At 41.7% G+C, this 21,805-nt stretch overlaps 2 protein-coding genes across 3 annotated transcripts; both read left to right on the plus strand.

Annotated features, from left to right (window-relative positions):
- Positions 1-526: 526 nt before the first annotated feature.
- LOC106603132 (zinc finger protein-like 1) lies at positions 527-8,273 on the plus strand. The gene is made up of 8 exons (XM_014196410.2): positions 527-718; positions 953-1,069; positions 3,121-3,232; positions 3,400-3,593; positions 3,835-3,910; positions 4,074-4,268; positions 4,490-4,625; positions 5,786-8,273. The coding sequence occupies exons 2-8, from the start codon at positions 968-970 to the stop codon at positions 5,970-5,972; spliced, it is 1,002 nt and encodes a 333-aa protein (XP_014051885.1). The 5' UTR covers positions 527-718; positions 953-967; the 3' UTR covers positions 5,973-8,273.
- A 1,286-nt stretch (positions 8,274-9,559) lies between these two features.
- LOC106603133 (FERM domain-containing protein 8) lies at positions 9,560-21,802 on the plus strand. Of its 2 annotated transcripts, none has more exons than XM_014196411.2 (11): positions 9,560-9,691; positions 15,026-15,113; positions 15,325-15,492; positions 15,995-16,096; positions 16,356-16,414; positions 16,665-16,831; positions 16,968-17,183; positions 17,293-17,416; positions 17,787-17,936; positions 18,076-18,310; positions 18,441-21,802. In XM_014196411.2, exons 1-11 carry the CDS (start codon positions 9,575-9,577, stop codon positions 18,539-18,541), a joined length of 1,527 nt encoding a protein of 508 aa, XP_014051886.2. In that variant the 5' UTR covers positions 9,560-9,574; the 3' UTR covers positions 18,542-21,802. The 2 variants fall into 2 exon arrangements, with proteins under 2 accessions (XP_014051886.2, XP_014051887.1); XM_014196412.2 differs by lacking the exon at positions 9,560-9,691 and adding an exon at positions 14,276-14,450.
- Positions 21,803-21,805: the final 3 nt, after the last annotated feature.

Genomic DNA, 21,805 nt, shown 5'->3' on the forward strand with positions numbered 1-21,805 from the left:
TCAAACCAATAATTGTATTTTTCCAAAACTAAAACCTGTTACCAACAGTGGACTAAGTGGACTAAGTTGTAGATTTTACCCTGTGCCAAAGTTTTTTAAATGAGTTGTTTAGGAGTGCAAGGGCGAATTGACTTACACAGTTGCACGTCATAGAGTAGGCGAAAATATGCAACTACGTGCTAGAACGCACCAATATTATTATTATTATGAACAAAACAAATACAAAAACATACAAACAAGAGTACATCAACTTAACAGACAGGAGTATTACATATCGAGATACATTTTCAATTTCTCAAAAGGTTTTATGGTACGTAACGTTATTGCTTTTTTGTTTTTACACTTACTGATCATTTTAAAATAATACTTAAATTCTATCTTAAACAATGTGAAGAGGGGTTTGTTGTCCGCCCACTTCATAAAAAAAAAAAAAAATTACAATAAAATCTGATCGTTGATCAGCTCTCGCCAAACCGATTTTAACCTGACAACCTCAATTAAAAACTGCACAAACTAATCTTGGGCCAGCTGTGCCGTGCTCACGTGACATCATTGTTCTGCGACTCTACCGGAAGAGACGTGGCAAAATGTCAGCGTCTGAAAACATTCGCATTTTCTAGATTTAGCTGACCAAGTTGGTAGAGCAGAACATCAGTATTTTTACAACCCCTTCCTTCCTTCATACGAAAAAGCATCGAGGAGAAATATTGCGTAACAGGTAAGGTTGAGATAACTTATAATTAAGGCCACCCGAAACAAATCTGATGCTAGCTATAGCTATCAATACACGTAAGCAGTGTCTTACACACCCATATGTAATCATCAAACTTAATTTGATCCATGAGTAGATTTGACTGGGATATCAGAACATTGCTTAGATAATACCCATAACTATGATGTCGTTGCTGAAGATTGTTTTGGTGGTCACTTGTGTCTGAATCTGTGTGTACAGTACTACAGACAGACCATGGGTCTGTGCAAGTGTCCTAAGAGGAAGGTGACCAACCTGTTCTGCTTTGAACATCGGGTGAATGTTTGTGAGCATTGCCTGGTCTCCAACCACAACAAGGTCAGTGGATGGACAGCTCTAAATATTCATGTAATGTGAAATGAAATATAGATCATATAGGTCGTTAACAATAAAACGTTAAAATATGGTGCAGAGCGTTCGATTTGGCTGCTGGGGGGAAAGGAGACTTCCAACTCCGCTAAAACCATTGAGAACTACGTCCCGTTTGCAAGGGATTATTAAATAAACTATTTGGTTTTTATATCACCTCTTGAAGAGCATAGTCAGAATTACACATTTCCGATTATTCCACGTGTAACTATCATCAGAGTAATGCAGCAAGTAACTGCATGCGTTTCATGATCAGTAAACATCAATTATCATGTAATTTCAGATATGTGAGGGTAGCCAATCCGATTGGCATGTAGCTAGCTAGCCCTTGATCATGACTCTCCGCTCCATTACATTGCACGAAGGTGTCTTCTGTACCTGGGATGTTGTTAAGATCCTCAACACTCGTTCTGAACATTACTATGCATCACTTGCGGTACAGTTTTGGAAGCATAAGGAACTTATCTATCATATCAGCGAGAAATAATGTGTGTGTACATGCATGCATACATGCATACAAAATTGATACACACCTTCTTTATGGGGTTAGTGTTCCCACATGGCCATATCTCCATGTTACAGCGCATGTTTACGGAAGATGGAGGGACCACATGTGCTACCTAGCATGCTCAGAACACCTTTGTGTAACGGAGGAATGCCACCAGAAACGTGTTGTCAATGAAAAATATTGTTGGCTGCAACTCTGATAAAGCCTGTTAAAACATTGTACACTAAGTGTATATTTTGCATTTGTGAAATTATTTTGATGTGATATGAAAGTAAAGGGCTTTATGTTTCTAGAACCTTATCGCAATTGAGAATCGATTCACTTGTAGATTGTGTTTGTGGCTGCCTGAGCCAGTCCACCTCTGGAAATAACATATACTATCCTTGGACCTTAAAGAGTAACGATAGGCATTTTAAGAGTATATCTTGGGCTAGTAGCTAGCTAGCTAAGCAAACATGTGTCATTTAGCTCGCTTCATCAGAGATTATCCTTTTGGAAAGAGCTTGACATTAGCAAGTCCTCGTCCTGGTAAAGTTGTCAGTCAGACTTCTGTCATCACCACTATAGATGGCAAGAAAATCAAACAATATTTGCATATAGCCATCTAATTTATCCCCTGAAAGTTAGCTTATATGGACGTGATATGTTATTAGCTAGCAAGTTAATTTGACGTGATCATCAATCAATGTAGCCTATCATGTCTGTCAGCAGCAAACAGTACATTAGCTAGGTCTACTTACCACTAGCAATGTTTAGCCAACTGTACAAAGTTTATACTGGTAGCTTGCAAAGTAAACATTATCAGTTAACTGCACATCGGCAAATGCACCCTTCTACTGCTTGACAGGCAGAGCCCTCAAAGGATGGGAAATTAACCTAAAAAAACACTCATACTTGTCAGGTATAGTTCACTTTTACTTTAGATCACTCAAATTTCCAATTCATGGTGGCCAATATTGAGAGGTATCTTGAGGCTACCCTCACATATATTTTAAATTACATGATCAAATTGTTTACTGAAAAGCATGCAGTTAAATGCTGTATAACTCTGATAGAGCTTAATGTGCTCTATTGTTTTGCATGTAATATTCTGACATTTGTGGTTCTTATTATACTCTTCAAGAGGTGATGATATTATGACCAAACAGTTAAGTTTTAACAATCCCTTGAAAACTGCATTGTGTCGGTGTTGGCGGTATGGGCTGGAGGTGCCAGCCGACAGAACCATGTGCAAACCGGTGTACTGAAGGTCGGACTGGTAACAGTTCTTTGTGGATATATTGTCTCAGATTAAAATAATTTCCAACAGGTAAAGTAAGTCCAGATGAAGTGTATTAAACATTCTGACTTGTAATGGGACTATTTGGAAATGTTGAGCTTACATGTTAGAGACGAGAGTGTAAGTCTTCCACTCTCGGATTCTAAAAGGGACTAATAGTAGCTGTGTTTGCCACTAAACTATGAAGTATTTTCTCTCCATTCTGATTACCAGTGTATAGTGCAGTCCTACCTCCAGTGGCTTCAGGATAGTGATTACAGCCCTAACTGTCGACTGTGTAATAACCCACTGATCTCCCAGGATACTGTCAGATTGGTCTGCTATGGTAAGATTGTCAACATATTGGATTTGTTATCCTTTGTGCTCTTATTGAATTTGTTATAGTCGTGTTCTTTTTTGAGAGGAACTCTCCATATTGTTGTTGCTTGATATTATTGCTCTGTGGAATTTGCACAAACCCACCTGGATCATTGCCCTTTCTCTCTATCCAAGATGTATTCCACTGGGCCTGTCTTCATGACCTGGCAGCCCGGTTGCCCCTACACACTGCTCCTGCGGGATACCAGTGCCCCAGCTGCCAGGGTCCAGTGTTTCCTCCCTCCAACCTGGCCAGCCCAATAGCTGACATGCTGAGGGAACAGCTCTCCTTAGTCAACTGGGCAAGAGCTGGACTAGGCCTACCTCTGGTGAGGAATAGGGTTTGGCTGGGTCACACTAGCCGTTAAAGAAATTGAATAGTGATGGTGACAGGGATATACTGGTTGAGATGCTGGGTACCAACATTAAATTGTGTATGATATTAGTGTAAAATATTTTTAAGGCTTAAATTATGTTTTAGGACCCATAAATCAAGTGTTTCTTTCAGCGAGATGGCAAGTATTCTGTGACAATTCAAATCTAACATGCACATACTCTCTCCACTGCAAGATTGAAGAACCTGTAGAAGCTATTCAAGACAGCACACAGGATGTCACTGATTATGCTGAGTGGTCCACATTTGATGGTGAGTCATTGTCTCTGGTCTGTTACTGCCTTGTTGGTCTACAATAGCGGGAGCCTGTATTGCAGCCGAAGGCATCATGACATAATGCTAAGCTAAATGTTCGATTTGTTTGTTCGAATCAGAAAGGTTACTGGAACATTTACCTTCTCCCCCACTGTGCTAGCCCCAGCATTGGAGACCACTGAAGCTTACCCCGCCCACTCCTACACCCCCAGCCCGGCCCCTACTCTAGTTCCACCTCCAGTACAGGAAGATCATGGAAATCTCTACAACAACGGGGGGATGGTAGCACAAGAACAACACTCTGGGGTCAACATGATCACTGCAACCACCAGTGACACAATCACCCTACACACAGGTAAAGGACTATGAATGTTACTGTGGTTTGCAGGAACTGTACTAATCCTAACCTTTACTAACCACACAGTGTTGTCATGCCGTACAGGCTAGTCCAAACCGTAGCCTCAAATCTAATCTTAGTTCATGTCATTTTTGATAACGCATCTGATATTCTTCACGTAGATGCATGTGTATAATGTATCCTCATATTTGGTTATTCATTTGATGTTTTGCTTCCAGCATCAACCCCAAGGAAAGTCTATGACACACGGGGCTCTGGTCCCAGCTCTGGACACAGCTCTGTGACACAGATCGACTTTGACGACGACAAGTACCGGCGACGGCCAGCACTCAGCTGGTTTGCACAGATTCTCAAGTCAGTAATTGAATTGTGTTACTAGTTATTTAAAGTAGGTGCTATTCATTTAGTTATTGCACAGCAAGTATACCTTTCTGAGCAAACTACATTACATATGGACAACAGTACTTTTTATTTTTATTTAACCATTATTGAACTATTTAACATACTTAAAGGATACGTTTTATTTTTACAACCAAATCTCTATTTTGATGTATATGGAATGTTATAGAAGGATCCAAGACATCTTTTTTTGTGATTTCACTTGTTTTCGATATACTTACCCCAAACAGCAATTATTTTCCTTGTTGTGTAGTATGGGGGGCCAATGGCTCCGAAAACACCCAAATACATCCTTTTAGAAACAACAACGCTCTCAGTATAGCGATGCAGGTCTTCAGATGCTGTTCACATGAAATTGTGTCATTCCGAACTTTATCAGCAATGTTTTATTCCCTTTTGTGCGACTCGAGCTGTTTCCCCTATCCAGCTGTTTCATTCTCCATGTAGCCTGCTGCTACAGGTAGCTGCCAAAATAAAAGAAACACCAACATAAAGTGATTTTAATAGGGTGTTGGATCACTACGAGCTGCCAGAACAGCGTCAATGCACCTTGGCATCGATTCTGGAAGTGTCTGGAACTTCCTGTGTGAAGTCACCCTATGCTTTCAATATACTGTACTTTGTATCCCTCATTTACTTAAGTGTTTATTTGATTCTTTATTTTTGGCAGTTACCTGTAGAATGGACTGAGAGGGTCGCAACAAAACTGAATATAACATTGCAGAAAAAGTTCGGAATGACAGAATTTCATGTGTACAGCATCTAAACACCTGCATCGTTATAGTGAGAGGTTTGTTGATTCTGAATGGATGTATTTGGGTGTTTTTAGAGCATTTGTTCATGGTTTTTCTGGGCCCCCATTATACACAACGAGGATCAGGAATTGATTTGCTGTTTGGGGTATGTTTCTCAAAAACAAGTGCAATCACAAAAAAAGATGTCTGGGCTCTTCTATAACAACATTCCATTTACATCAAAAGCAGAGATTTGGTTGTAAAAAAACAACTTATCCTTTAACTTACATTTTATAGATCCGATTTATCAGTTACTCTGTTTCCAAAGGTGGAGTCCCATTTCTCTTAACTCTGAAGATATAAATGAATTTGTGTTCTCAGAAACCGGATGGGTTCAAAGAGGACAGGCCTGTCCTGGAAGCAGAGGGTCTTCATGCTCCTTCTGGTTGGAGTTCTGGGATTCTTTACCTTGATTATCATTATGGCTAAACTGGGCCGTGCTTCAGCTGACTCCGACCCCAACTTAGACCCCCTACTAAACCCCAACATCCGAATGGGCAAAAACTGACCAGCACCCAACTCCATGTCCTGTTGAGTGTTGAACATGGGGCCGATATAAGTCCATCTAAGATGGTAGGACCAGTAGAGGCAGAGAGGCACCTTCTCTCTCGGATATGAAAGAAGAGGACAGGATGGTGTGTTTTTTTTGCCCTGGAAATGATAGCAACCTTACACACTTTTCCCCTCTTTGGGATTGGCAGGTGCCGATTTCCTATGCATCTACTACTCAGAACTAATAGGCTATATAACCAGCGTGTGTGTGGAAACGCATTCAATTATTTACATTGCTTTTAGAGCTATATGTAAAATTAATAAATATTTTGACCCACTGTACACTAAAGTAACTGTCCAGTGAAAATCTCACTTTAAGTTCATACTCTATTTAACTTATACCCAAATAATGTTGTTGACTCATCCTATACTCATATTTGTGGCCAAAGCATACATTTGAGATTTATTTTAATTTTTTAACTTTATTTTTTTAAACCACCTCAAACTTGTATCTCAAACAGGCCGTTTAAAAAAATGCTAGCTATTTACTCATAGAGGATGATGTCATCCTGAGGATGAGCTGGTCAATCAGCGCTTTACTCGCATTAATATTTTTTAACATAATTACCCTTTTTTTGGGGGAAGGAAGTATTTCACTCCTATTGTAATTAGTTTTAGGTCATATTTAATATAAATCTGGGATCACTGGACAGTTACTTTGAATGAGATTGCAGTGTTGGTAATAATAGTGATGGGAAAACAGAAATACTGTATTCTGTGTATGGCACACAAATATGGCTTGTTGCAACATCTGCTAAAAACAAAGGTATTTTTGGAGTGGGCATCAATAACAGTTGTTCAAGTTACTTGAGTGAGTGAGGTTTGTGTTGAACTGGAAGAATGCTGTGTCTGACATTCACATACTGTTTTTGTATGTTGATTTAAATCTTAAAGTATGTAAATATAGAAATTGAATGAAATACGGTGAGTTGTGTGTTGAACTGGAATAAATGTTTCTAGCCAATTGTCTCCCAAATTCTGAATGCAATATAAGTTGTAATCTTTGGACAAAGAAAATGTAGAACAGTCTGAGGATATTAAAATTGAGTGGTTGTTAACCCAGGGGACATTGTTCATCTTGGTATAGCATTAAAGTAACATAGTGTTCTGAAATCCACAAGTGCCCTGTGCCCCAACCTGGTCTCAGAGTACTTTGTATTATTCTGTATGTAAATCCGAGACACTCCATTTTACTATGTTATGTTTCATATGGTATGTATTAATTTGTGGATGTCCATCACCCACTTCATGACATGTTACGAATTTGCTAAACGTATGATATGTTATGAAATCTAGCTAGGCGGCTAACATTAGCTAGGCTAGGGGTTAGGGTTAGCTAACATGCTAAGTAGTTGTAAAGTTGCTAAAATTCTAAAGTTGTCCTTGATGAGATTCGAAATCACACCCATCCACCACGACCAACCGCCCTACTTTCAATTTTGTCTTAAGTAATCATCTGTTTTACGTAACTATACCATACTAAACATATCATACTATTTTCAGGGTTGAGGATTTACATTCGCTATGTTACATATAGTCTATGAGACCAGGCTGTGTGCTCAGACACTGTTTGACAGAGTGGTCTACTTTCAAAGATCCTTAACTTGCTTCTCTTGAGTTTGAAGTGTTACTAAAGGTGTCTGCGCATTGCTGTGGTTCAAATTTGGTTGTAATATTTGGACATTCTTTGACCATTTAACTTGCCATTTACAAAAACATAATGTGTTTAGTAGGTATGTGTGTTGATAGGACCTCACATTTTAAAATGTATGTATTGAAATCAAATGTCTACAGTACACCAATATCAATTTGCTGTTCTTATCTTTGCACTTTTGTGAAAAATTACACTTTCAAAAATATTTGAGGAAAAATATCTCTCTTGCTGATGCTTACTCTGCAGAAGACAGTTCTGTCAATGTAAGAAGCTGTATTTTTATTTTGGAGTAATGTGTCCTTTTTGATAAAGCTGACTTACAACCCCAATTTTGTTTTGCTGTACTATTCACGTTTCTCAATTAAATTATGCTCTTTGTAAAGAGGTAACTGTTTGAAATGATCTATGAACACACATGTCATATTGTTACTTTTCACATCAGATTTGAAAAGAACTGAATGGTTTCACATAGCAACTTTCTGTCCTCAGAGATGATGATGACTCTTGCAAGTGTTCTGTTTCTTGAGGGGAAGGTGATTAATTTATTGGTATCTCAGAACAGCTCTGTACAAAATATTGTGGAATATAAAATTACTTGCTTGATATGTTTTCCAGTTTCTTGAAATACTTTGCAAAGCAACTTTATTTCTATGTGAGAACTGAAATGGTCTATTCATTCCTTTTAGTAGATGCTCTTATCCAGAGCAACTTACGGTGGTGAGTGCCTACATTTCCGTACTTATTCATACTGCTCCCCTGGTGGGAATCAAACCCACAACCCAAGCATTGCAAGTGCCATGCTCTACCAACTGAGCCACGTATCACAAACCACTTGCTATCTCAATGTACTCAATTATATTGGTCATTGTTTTTCTATTCATGGTGACGGAAAGTCTACAGGTATGAACTTAGATGACCGGCCTATGTACAATACAGTAATGTACATTAAGTGGTTTGTAAGGATGGTCAATTAATTTCCATGTTATTTGATCAAGAACATTTTGTCTTTGCCCATAACTTTGCACCTTTGGATGTAAATGTTTGAGGACAGGGTTTTGTTGTTACTGGATTCAATTAGAATGACAGTCACAGAGAAAGGGACAAGGCAACAACTCTTTCAATTCCAACTATTGAATCCTACAAGATAATTATACAACCTTTTTTTGCCAAAGCAGATATGCTGAATAAATGTTTTTGCCCGCCCTACAGACCTCTACATCGGTCCGCTAATACTAGTAAAGGGCCAGTGCACTACTTTTGTTGAAAAAAATATTTTCTTGTATTAATCTTTTTTTTTTTTGGGTGCTACAGCACCCCTACTTCCCGTACCCCTTGCAGTTTTTTTGTTTTTTTCCCCCTACTGATCTACACAACATACTCCACATTTTCAAAGTGAAAGAAAAATGATAGAAAACGTACAAAAGAATATAAAAAAATGTCTTCACACCCCAGAGTTAATGCGTGGTGTTAGCACCTTTGACAACCATTACAGCTGTAAATCATTTTGATTAAGATTCTACCAACTTTGCAGAACTCTTACTGCAACATATCCATTGTTTTTGTCAAAATTGCTCAAGTGCTGTACATTTGGTTGGGAATCATTGATGAGCAGCAATATTCAAACTGCAACTAGACCACTCAAGAACGCTCAACACCTCTTGGAAAGCCATTCTGGTGTGTCTTTGGCAGGAAAATGTGTCTAGTTGTCCAGCTGAAAAATAAAACTATCCCAGGGATAGGCTTTTAGAAGACTGGCGGGTTTTTTAAGGTGTGTTTACATGCGTAGATGGAGTTGTTTGCGGAGCAGCAAACTTTTTGTTGTTGTTGCGTTATGTAGTGTTTTCACTACTTCCGAATTCGCCAGACAAAGTTCCACCCCGTTCATTTTCAACGAGAAAACAGTAATGTGCAGGAGGTTGTGGGAAGGTGAGCAGCTCGAACCGTGCTATGGGAGCAAACTGAAAAAGTTCAGCACTGCTCTACTTTATGCAAATTGCACGTGGCTGCCGTTAACCGATCAGGTGAGGAGCGGATGTTTGCTTGAAGATATTCGGTTCATGAAACATTGTTCTGACTGTCTTGATTTTGCTTTGTTAAAATACAGAGACAAAATCATAAGGTCAATGGCATGGAGGAAGATTGCAGAGATTGTTGGTGTTGATGGTGGGTGAAAAGAGATTTTCACAACAGTATATGCTTGTGCTGCTAGCTTCTGTACCTATGAATATTTTTTATTTAAGCTTTATTTAACTAGGCAAGTCAGTTAAGAATAAATTCTTATTTACAATGACGGCATACATCAAGCAACCTAAACCTGAAAACTGTGATCAAAGCCACCGTTTATGTAAATGTGCTGAGTAAGTTAAATTATGAAATCTGCCCACCAAAGGACAGAAATCACAGGTAACACGCATTATAACATGAGTAAATGATACATTAAGGGCCTCATTGTCAAAATCTCTAAGTATCCTTTTAAGCTGATTGGTCACTCTTTAAGGGCCACTAAATGAGCAGCAACGCTCCTCTGGGTGTAAACTCTGTGGACTTGGAAACTAAAACTGCTCCTGAGTAGAATGGACCCTTGTACTGCGACACAACATACAGAAAATTGTGTACGTTGCAGTAAATGATAGGAGTACACACACAAGAAACAGTTAACCATTTATGCTTGAAAAAAAAACATCTCATATAAATCCTTTTAATGATTATTTCTATGATAACTAGTATAAAATATGTTGATAATTGTGCACTATCATTTTTACCAGAATTTTTCATTTAACAGGACAGACATAGCGAATGTTATTCTGAAGGATTCCCAAAATCCAAGACCCAGAAGTACTTAGTTATTATTGCCTGCTTTACAGCGGTGAGGGCAACTACAGAGTTAGAGCATTTGTTCAAAGACCAATGGAGTGTGATCACTGTAAAGCTTTTGGACATGTTTCAAGTGTTTTCAGAAGGGAGAAGCCGAGATGTCCAAGTTGTGGAAGAGATCATATGTGTTTTAAAAGTGATGAAAATGTGATATGTTGCAATGTAGTGGGAACCATGAAGCCAAGTTTTTGGAATGCCCAACAAGGGCAAAAGAGAATGATGTGGCCAAAGTCAGGGCTCTCCAGAGCATTTCATATGCAGCGGCTGTTAAAAGTGTTAAGAGTTCGAATTGTGCTCCTAAGGAGTCCATGGTGGTGGATTGGGCTTCACTGAAGGCTGCAGGGGTTGCGGTTCAACAGCAGGATCCAGATATTTTAAAGTTTAAGAAGGTGGGCTTTGTGGCCTTTATAGCTATGGTGATTGATTGAACTGGTGGAGACGAAGTCAAGTAAAATAGATATTGTGGATGCTGTGGAATGGTTCCTGGGACTGAAAGACTTATTTATTTTATGTATTTTTTTAAATTTCACCTTTATTTAACCAGGTAGGCTAGTTGAGAATAAGTTCTCATTTGCAACTGCGGCCTGGCCAAGATAAAGCAAAGCAGTTTGACACATACAACAACACAGAGTTACATATGGAATAAACAAACATACAATCAATAATACATTAGAACAGTCTATATACAGCATGTGCAAATGAGGTAGGATAAGGGAGGTAAAGCAATAAATAGGCCATGGTGGCGAAGTAATTACAATATAGCAATTAAACACTGGAATCTTAGAATGTGCAGAAGATGAATGTGCAAGAAGAGTACAGTATGGGGATGAGGTAGATTGGATGGGCTATTTACAGATGGGCTATGTACAGGTGCAGTGATCTGTGAGCTGCTCTGACAGCTGGTGCTTAAAGCTAGTGAGGAAGGTAAGAGTCTCCAGCTTTAGTGATTTTTGCAGTTCGTTCGAGTCATTGGCCGCCTCTCCTTACAGTTCTCTGCTGCCAAAGGAAGAATTGGCTTTGGGGGTGACAAGTGAGATATACCTGCTGGAGTGCGTGCTACGGGTGGGTGCTGCTATGGTGATCAGTGAGCTGAGATAAGGCGGGGCTTTACCTAGCAGAGACTTGTAGATGACCTGGAGCCAGTGGGTTTGGCGACGAGTATGAAGCGAGGGCCAGCCAACGAGAGCGTACAGGTCGCAGTTATGGGTAGTATATGGGGCTTTGGTGACAAAACGGATGGCACTGTGATAGACTGTATCCAATTTGTTGAGTAGAGTGTTGGAGGCTATTTTGTAAATTACATCGCCGAAGTCAAGAATCGGTAGGATGGTCAGTTTTACGAGGGGTATGTTTGACAGCATGAGTGAAGGATGCTTTGTTTTGCGAAATAGAAAGCCGATTCTAGATTTAATTTTGGATTGGAGATGTTTAATGTGAGTCTGGAAGGAGAGTTTACAGTCTAACCAGACACCTAGGTATTTGTAGTTACATATTCAGAACCTTCCAGAGTAGTGATGCTGGACGGGCGGGCAGGTGCGGGCAGCGATCGGTTGAAGAGCATGCATTTAGTTTTACTTGCATTTAAGAGCAGTTGGAGGCCACGGAAGGAGAGTTGTATGGCATTGAAGCTCGTCTGGGGATTAGTTAACACAGTGTCCAAAGAGGGGCCAGAGGTATACAGAATGGTGTCGTCTGCGTAGAGGTGGATCAAAGAAATACCAGCAGCAAGATCGACGTCATTGATGTATACAGAGAAGAGAGTCGGCCCGAGAATTAAACCCTGTGGCACCACCATAGAGACTGCCAGAGGTCCGGACAATAGGCCCTCCGATTTGACACACTGAACTCTATCAGAGAAGTAGTTGGTGAACCAGGCGAGGCAATCCTTTGAGAAGCCAAGGCTGTTGAGTCTGCCAATAAGAATGTTGTGATTGACGGAGTCGAAAGCCTTAGCTAGGTTGATGAATACGGCTGCACAGTAATGTCTCTTATCGATGGCGGTTATGATGTCGTTTAGGACCTTGAGCGTGGCTGAGGTGCACCCATGACCAGCTCTGAAACCAGATTGCATAGCGGAGAGGGTACGGTGGGATTCGAAATGGTCGGTAATCTGTTTGTTAACTTGGCTTTCGAAGACCTTAGAAAGGCAGGGTAGAATAGATATAGGTCTGTAGCAATTTGGGTCTAGAGTGTCTCCCCCTTTGAAGAGGGGGATGACCACGGCAGCTTTCCAATTTGTGTGAATCTCAGACAACACAAAAGAGAGGTTGAACATTCTAGTAATAGGGGTTGCAATAATTTCGGCAGATAATTTTAGAAAGAGAGGGTCCAGATTGTCTAGCCCGGCTGATTTGTAGGGGTCCAGATTTTGCAGCTCTTTCAGAACATCAGCTATCTGGATTTGGGTGAAGGAGAAGTGGGGGAGGCTTGGGCGAGTTGCTGTGGGGGTGGAGGGCTGTTGATCGGGGTAGGGGTAGCCAGGTGGAAAGCATGGCCAGCCGTAGAAAAATGCTTATTGAAATTCTCAATTATAGTGGATTCATCGGTGGTAACACTGTTTTCTAGCCTCAGTACAGTGGGCAGCTGGGAGGAGGTGCTCTTATTCTCCATGAACTTTACAGTGTCCCAGGATGTTTTGAGTTTGTGCTACAGGATGCAGATTTCTGCTTGAAAAAGCTAGCCTTAGCTTTCCTAACTGCCTGTGTATATTTGTTCCTAACTTCCCTGAAAGTTGCATATCACGGGGGCTGTTCGATGCTAATGCAGAACGCCACAGGATGTTTTTGTGCTGGTCAAGGGCAGTCAGGTCTGGAGAGAACCAAGGGCTATATCTGTTCCTGGTTCTACATTTTTTGGAACGGGGCATGCTTATTTAAAATGGTGAGGAAGGCACTTTTAAAGAATAACCAGGCATTCTCTACTGACGGAATGAGGTCAATATCCTTCCAGGATAACCGGGCCAGGTCGATTAGAAAGGCCTGCTCGCTGAAGTGTTTTAGGGAGCGTTTGACAGTGATGAGGGGTGGTCGCTTGACCACAGACGCATTACGGATGCAGGCAATGAGGCAGTGATCGCTGAGATCTTGGTTGAAGACAGCAGAGGTGTATTTGGAGGGCAAGTTGGTTAGGATGATATCTATGAGGGTGCCCGTGTTTACGGATTTGGGGTTGTACCTGGTGGGTTCATTGATAATTTGTGTGAGATTGAGGGCATCACGCTTAGATTGTAGGATGGCCGGGGTGTTAAGCATGTCCCAGTTTAGGTCACCTAGCAGCACGAGCTCTGAAGATAGATGGGGGGCAATCAATTCACATATGGTGTCCAGGGCACAGCTGGGGGCAGAGGGTGGTCTATAGCAAGCGGCAATGGTGAGAGACTTGTTTCTGGAAATGTGGATTTTTAAAAGTAGATGCTCGAATTGTTTGGGTACAGACCTGGATAGTAAGACAGCAGGCTATCTCTGCAGTAGATTGCAACACCGCCCCCTTCTCAGCGGAGTAGTTGCGTGGAGTATTGTCACAAGCCGTAACACCCTCACAGGTCATGGAGTTTTGAAGCAAGGAAGAAGTGGGAGTTTTGGGGGTTTGGTTTTGTCAATGTGTTTTTTTTAAATTGTTTTATTTGGGTGGATTAAGTTAGTTCTCCCTATCACGTATGGGTTTTATTTTGACCTTGGTTTTTTCAACCCCGTCCACTTGGTTGCGGTAATACACATTTTTGGATTGTAGTCTGCCATAAAACCCACAGAAGAAGAAGAAGCACAAAGGGCGCAGTACATTAGTACAGACAGTTGTCAGTGTGCTGGTAAACTGTTGAAGTTGTTGTTTTGACAAAATATATTCTCTTACGGATTTTTTTAAATATTATCTTGTGGACTGTCAATTCTACATTTTCAGTAAAAGAAGGTAATTGAATGTCATCTCACTGGATTAGCCCACCGCTGTCTTCTTTCTTGGTAACTAGCTAGCTAGTAGCTAACGTTAGCATAATATTCGTAATTGAGCTGTCTACAGTTTGTTGGCAGGACACCAGCTAACTTAGATGTGAAATGTCGTTTCAGTAAAAACTCTTACGACTTAACAAGAACTAGAAAATCAAAGCCTTGATGTTAAACATAATTATAGATAACTAGGACAGGGAATTGTAAGGGACCTCACGATACGATATATATTCCATAGATAAATTAGATATGTATTGCGATTCGATGTTCCAAATATTGCTCACTATGTGTATGCTGCAGAGGGACAAGCGAGACCCATGAGAAAACGAGTTATCATCAGTCAGGGAATAAAACTGCTGAAAACAAATTGGCTCACTATTTAAAAAGAAGACGGAGAACAACTGTATCGATCCCCACCATCACAACAGCTATTGTTAACGTTACTTACGGAGGTGGCTAGCTAGCTATGTCACAGTGAATTTGCTAGTGGATAACATACATTTTTCGAAAAACTCGTATTGATTTGTGTGTCTCACACAGATGGAAGTAGATGAGTGTGGGGGCTTTCCTCCAGAACCATCGGAGGGGAGCTCACAGAGAGGAAGTGTGGCATCCTCTGTCACCCGCGGTCAGTTCCCTTTTTTCTTTGTCTGGTGTTTACAATATAACATTTTTGTCCCTCTGTGTGTTTTCTTATTTGGAACATGGTGTTTAATAGCCCTGTGTATATGTCAAACGGAGTCATGTAAGCTCATGACATCGTCGTGGCTTGCAATATGTTTCTTGTTTTGCATTAGATTATTATGGCAACTGTCCTCCCTGTGTTTGTTCTCCTACAGCTCAAGATGTGCTTGTGTACCTGGTGGGTGACAGTGCGGTACACCTGTGTGTGGAGGGGGTTGCCTGTGTGAGTGTCCAGGAGCTAGGCCGCAGTGTCCGGGAGGCTCTCCACATTCCTGATTCTGCAATGGATGCCTTTGCCTTCTGGCTCTGCTCTCCTCTGCTCGGTAATGACCGCTCTCTCTCTCTGTATGCACCTCCCCCCTCCTCCTCCCCTAGCCCTCTAACAACTGTGCGGCACATGCTGTTATTTTAATATAAGCAACTTGGCCATTCATTTGACAGTTTCTTAATTTGATCAGGGGGAGAAAGGCAGATATGTATTACAAAGGAATAGTGTTGTCTGAGGCTGGTCTGGTTCATTGTATCATGTATTGGTGGCGATTGAAGAGAGCCGTTGGGCCATAAGAGGAACATTTGACAGTTTGAATGCTTCTCTTTTGAACTACTGTCTTGCTGAAAGACTAGCATTGTTTGTAAAATAGGGAAAGGAGCACTACAGCGAAATGACTGTAGGCCAAGTATACGGCTTGTGGATATGGTGCTATCGATTAGCATGCTTTGTCATGCCAAATTCCTTTCTTTGTTATGCCATGAGAATGCTTTTCATCATCCTTTTCATTAATTATCACATCGTTGTCTACTCCCTGCCTTTTCCTCCTCTCTCAGAACTGCAGTTAAAGCCGAAGCATCAGCCTTACAAACTGTGTCGCCAGTGGCAGGACCTGCTGTATCGCTTCACCGAGGCCTCAGAGGAGGACATATCCCAAGGTGAGACTGTCTATGTGTAGGGATGAGCTTGTGTGTTTCTGTAATCTTTTCTATTTGTTTCTGTATTTTTGGCAGATGAACATTTTTGTCTCACATCTGTTCGATTGTTTTCATCCCCACTGCTGAATTCCTATTGCTTTGTCAACCTGACCTCATGTTACCACTGACCCAACGTCACTAATCCTAAGCCGTACATCTGCCATTATATAAAAATGTTCTGTAATACCCTCCTCATGCCCTACTTTCCTTTTTTTTCCAGATGAGCCATGCTTGCAGTACAGAAGGAATGTGTTTCATCCCAAGTCTAAAGAGCTGCAGGCACTGCTTGTTCTGTTTTCTCCTTAAACTTAACATGGGGGAAAAAATATATCAGTCAAGTTGTATTGTTGTGTCAAATGGATAGATTATACATTCCTGGTTGTAGACACATACCTCAGAGCACTTTAGCACCAGCCCTCAAACAAAAGGTTATGTTTGTCCCTCAAGAGTTACAAGAATTGATGAATGCCCCTATCTGTGTTTGGCTCCTCCTATATTCCACATTTCATTGCATGCTATTTCCCTCCAGATTGAAGACGAGGGGGTTTTGAGACTACTTTACGACGAGGCACGGGTTAACATCCTCGCTGGCCGCTTCCCCTGTGACCCTGAAACCTGGACGGGTTTGGGAGCACTGTCTTTTGCTATGGAACTGGGAGTAGGTCTGGACGACCAGAAAGCCACTGCTGCTTTAAGGTAAACTATGCCTGGCATCTGAACGTCTGCCTGTTGGTGACGTTGTGTATTATTTTTAAGAGTATAACACAAAATAATTTTCCCAATACCTGGCTGCATACCCAGACTATTGCTTCTCCTCTCCCAACTCCCTCAGAGAGAAGAAGCTGATATCCTTCCTGCCTGCACATGTATCAGGGGGAGGTGGGGGGCTGTTTTCTACCTTGAGGGGGAAAGGGGGCCGTCAGGCAGGGCTGGAGCACAACCTGTTGGAGGAGTATCGCAAGATTAGCACCTTAGGCAGTACCCCCCCGGAGCCCACTCAGCATCTACGCCAGTACCTCAGCACATGCCACTCTCTGCCTTACTATGGGTAAGGAACAAGCAAAACGAATGGCCTCAACTTAACTGCATGGAACACATTCACAGTTTGGATCTTCTTCACGCGTCTCTTGCATCATGTTTGTTTCTTGTCTGGCCAGGTGTGCTTTCTTCTCGGGGGAGATTGACAAGCCAGCTCAGGGGATTCTTCATAGAGCAGGACGGAAAGCTGTCAATGTGGGGATCAGTCTGGAGGGGGTGTATGTAATGGACATCAAAGAGAAGGTGAGACCTGGAATGTCAAGCTGTGAGTGGCTGTGTCACATCTGGCCGTGATTGATTCCATTTATGTGATTGGGAGTCCCAAAGGGCAGCGCGCAATTGGCCCAGCGTCGTCCAGGTTTGGCCGGGGTATGCCGTCATTGTAAATAAGAATTTGTTCTTAACTGACTTGCCTTGTTAAATAAAGGTTAAATAATTGATAACTCCTCTACGTTACTAGCAGAATATGACCTATTTTACTGTGTGTGATTGAGTAAGATGCGGATTTGTATGAACCAGAGGTGTCCTTTATCTATGCAAAAAGACTTCACTGAATACCCAACCCTCTACTTTTCTTCCTTGTTTTCTCCGGTGCATTCCTACTCCATGACAGCATGTGCTCCTGGGACTGCGTTTCAGTGAGTTGTCTTGGGACCACAGCTACCCCGAGGGGGAAGGGGACTCGCACATCCTGTGGCTTGAATTCGATGGGGAGGAGGCCGGCACCCCTGTCAACAAGTTACTGAAGATCTATTCAAAACAAGTAATGAAACCTAAACCTACCTACCTTTTTAAAAAATAAATAAAACATGTATTCAAAATAAACATTCATTAGAAGGTGGTCATAGATGCCATTGAAGTGATCAGAGTTGCTACTGTTCTTTCTTCCCTCGTTTCTCTAGGCAGAGCTTATGAGCGGCCTTATTGAGTTCTGTGTGGAGCTACAGTCTGCAGCCGAAGGAGGGGCAGCGACGGCGACGGAAACGGACAGTGATGTCAGTCTATCCCATCAGCCTGCTGGACAGGCAGGGAACAGTGACAGAGGAAGGGGCGGTCGGCGAGGGAAACTGCGCAGGCAGAGCAGTGTGGTGTGCAGTCGGGTCCATACGCTGAACACCATCAGCTACGTGGACAACGGTGAGTCTGGGGAGAGGCCATCGTGCATGTCATTCATTTCGTCAGTATTAACCATCCATATAAGCTTCATTTGATAATCAGGTTAGGTTGTAAAACTAACTGTTAAATGTATTTGTTGTCCTCCGGGCAGGTAAAGAAATCAAACGCTTGAAGCCAAAGAGAGCTGCTTCCTTTTTCACCAGGCAGGCACAGCCACCCACATACTCATCAGTACAGGTGGAGCAAGGTTGAACCTCCATCTGTGATCTAGGCTCTATGGTAACTGGAGACCAAAACTGAACATGCAAGTTGAGATTGAGACAAAAAGATATATAGGGAGTTGGAGAGGTTTATCTTCTTGATTGCAAAAATACTACGGACCAAGAGTAGGATTTAAGTGTGAATAAATGTTGTGTATATGAAGTTACGTTCTTTAGGTGCTGGAAAGTGACGTTGAGTGGCATTGCTTCACTGGTCAAGTTGAACCAGCTACCTATTTGGTAGAAGTTGGAGTTTAATATGAAACTGTTGATGAGTAGTGGTAACATTGACAGTAGCGCCACCTTTTAGCTTTTACCCTTGTGATAGGGGACCTTTATTATAGTTCTCCTTCAGATGGAGTTTATGTGCAATGACTATGTACACTATATATACAAAAGTATGTGGACACCCCTTCATATTAGTGGATTCGGGTATTTCAACCACACCAGTTGCTGACAGGTATATAAAATCGAGCACACAGCCATGCAATCTCCAAAGAAAAACATTGCCAGTCGATTGGCCTTACTGGAGAGCTCCGTGACTTTCAATGTGGCACCGTCACAGGATGCCACCTTTCCAACAAGTCAGTTTGTCAAATTTCTACCCTGCTAGAACTGCCCTGGTCAACTGTAAGTGCTGTTATTATGAAGTGGAAACGCCTAGGAGCAACAACAGCTCAGCCGCGAAGTTGTAGGCTACACAAGCTCACAGAACGGGACCACTGAAGCATGTAGCGTGTAAAAATAACCTGTCATCGGTTGCACCACTCAATACCAAGTTCCAAACTGCCTCTGGAAGCAACGTCAGCACAAGAACTGTTGGTCGGGACCTTGGTTAAATGGGTTTCCGTGGAGCCTAAGATCACCATGCGTAGTGTTAAGGGTCGGCTGGAGTGGTGTGAAGCTCGCCACCATTGGACTCAGTGGAAATGCGTTCTCTGGAGTGATGAATCACGCTTCACTATCTGGCAGTCCGACAGACGATTCTCAGTTTGGAGGATGCCCGGAGAACGCTACCTTCCCAAATGCATAATGCCAACCGTCAAGTTTAATGGAGGAGGAATAATGGTCTGGGGCTGTTTTTCATGGTTTGGGCTAGGCCTCTTAGTTCTTTACGCTATAGCATACAGTTACATTCTAGACGATTCTGTGCTTCCAACATTGTGGCAACAGTTTGGGGAAGGCCCTTTCCTGTTAAAGCATGACAATGCCCCCATGCACAAAGCGAGTTCCATACAGAAATGGTTTGTCGAGATCGTTGTGGAAGAACTTGACAGGCCTGAACAGAGCCCTGACCTCAACCCCATCGAACACCTTTGGGATGAATTGGAACACCGACTGTGAGCCAGGCCGAATTGGAGTGGCGGCAGGTGGCCTAGTGGTTAGAACGTTGGGCCGGTAACCGGAAGGTTGCTGGGCCGAATCCCCGAGCTGACAAGGTAAAAATCTGTCATGCTGCCCCTGAGCAAGGCAGTTAACCCACTGTTCCCCCTGGGCGCCGAAGACGTAGATGTCGATTATGGCAGCCCCCCGCACCTCTGATTCAGAGGGGTTGGGTTAACTGCGGAAGACACATTTCAGATGAATGCATTCCTTTCCCTTTAAAAGAAAATTACAAATAAATCGCCCAACATCAGTGCCCAACCTCACTAATGCTCTTGTGGCTGAATGGAAGCAAGTCCTCGCAGCAATGTTCCAACATCTAGTGGAAAGCCTTCCCAGAAGAGTGGAAGCTTTTATAGCTGCCCATGATTTTGGAATGAGAGTTTTGACAAGCAGGTGTCCATATACTTTTGGTCATGTAGTGTATCATTCATTGAAATGTATGCTACGCTCTTGGAAACCAAACAACACGGGGGGATTGAATTATCTGAAAGGAGGGCGATATTGGAGGCTCTGCAACTATCTTGTTCAAACCTCAGTCTTTGTACCAAAACAAACGTGTATCTTGTGGAAGTCTATGCCGCTCCATGCTAAACACTCAGATTCGAGTCCCATGGTTATCATGGACTTTATCTGCATCCCCCTCCCACAAATGACAAGGCTTTCTAGTACTGTTATTGTTTATATTGTACACCATGCAAGGGCAGCTTGACTTGGGAGGGGAGCGACTAAAGGGAATTTTCTGACGTGTAAACCGATATTTATTTTTAGAATTGGTTAAATGTGGGTTAGGGTCTGGGTTAAGGTAAGGGTCAGTTTTAGATTTGGCTAGTCGGTTTGCACGTCAGAAAAGTCAATTTAGTCTCACCCACTTAGCTGACCATTCAGCAAGAGGATGTGTTTCCTGATGACAGTTTCCCTGCTGGCCTCTTCAGTATGAGAGGAGCGATTCTACTGTATATCTCTGATGCAATTAAGTGTTCATAAGCTGAAGAATGTGGTTTCCACTATGTTTTAACTGATATTGTCAATTATGCGAACGTGGATGCAAAGACAACAAAATGTTCAGATTCATAATTCTTAAGGCACGCGATCTATGGATGTGGTATTCCTTTTTAAAAAGATTGTAGTGTACTCACTTGCTGTACATGCACAACATTCAATATCTTAGACATGCACTATTGATACATCAGAAATACTGTAAAGTTTTTACCTTTGGTCATTATTTGTATTATTATTATTGGAGTAATAACTTGGACTAATATTTTTTTGACTCTCTTACACTGTCTCTCCTGTTCCTGTCTTTCTCACACTCAAAGGAAGCAATAGTCTGGATTAAAATACCAAGTGCCTTTATTCTTTCAGTATTAATTTGGCCATTGAGAGACTGACCTGGTAAACGTGTAGGCTTGTTTGTCAAACATAATCTGCTCTGTTTGCTATACATTTACTTTACCTCTGTGTGTACATTGGCTGCGTTTACACAGGCAGCACAATTCTGATATTTTTCCCAATTATAGGCAAGATGGCTTATCTGATTGGTCAAAAAAACCTATTAATCAGATAAGCTATCTTGCCTATAATTGGGCAACATATCAGAATTGGGCTGCCTGTGTAAACGCAGCCGTAGAGACTAAAATATATCGAACCATGTAACTTCACTGTTTTCTTTCCTTTGTAATTTATATAATGTGCACTACCAAACTTAACCAGTGACTGACTGTAGGTTTAGTTAAACCCACAATACGTTTTTTATTCAGCTTTGTACTGTTTTGACAAAACTATAAGATTTGTTATAACTGTGTTTTAAACCTTAGTATCGAAGTTTTTTTTGTCCATATTTGATCAATAAATTGTTTTGTATATCAGATCC

The sequence above is a fragment of the Salmo salar genome, chromosome ssa04, assembly GCF_905237065.1.
Source record: "Salmo salar chromosome ssa04, Ssal_v3.1, whole genome shotgun sequence".
Lineage (NCBI taxonomy): Eukaryota > Metazoa > Chordata > Actinopteri > Salmoniformes > Salmonidae > Salmo > Salmo salar.

Bases quoted from the DNA above. Each gene is read 5' to 3' on its own strand.
- LOC106603132 (XM_014196410.2), top strand. From the start codon at position 968: ATGGGTCTGTGCAAGTGTCCTAAGAGGAAGGTGACCAACCTGTTCTGC. The intron at 3,233-3,399 runs GTAAGATTGTCA...TCTCTATCCAAG, and splicing joins TGTCAGATTGGTCTGCTATG to ATGTATTCCACTGGGCCTGT. The intron at 4,626-5,785 runs GTCAGTAATTGA...TTGTGTTCTCAG, and splicing joins TGGTTTGCACAGATTCTCAA to AAACCGGATGGGTTCAAAGA.
- LOC106603133 (XM_014196411.2), top strand. From the start codon at position 9,575: ATGTGCAGGAGGTTGTGGGAAGGTGAGCAGCTCGAACCGTGCTATGGG. The intron at 15,114-15,324 runs GTCAGTTCCCTT...GTTCTCCTACAG, and splicing joins GGCATCCTCTGTCACCCGCG to CTCAAGATGTGCTTGTGTAC. The intron at 17,417-17,786 runs GTGAGACCTGGA...ACTCCATGACAG, and splicing joins TAATGGACATCAAAGAGAAG to CATGTGCTCCTGGGACTGCG.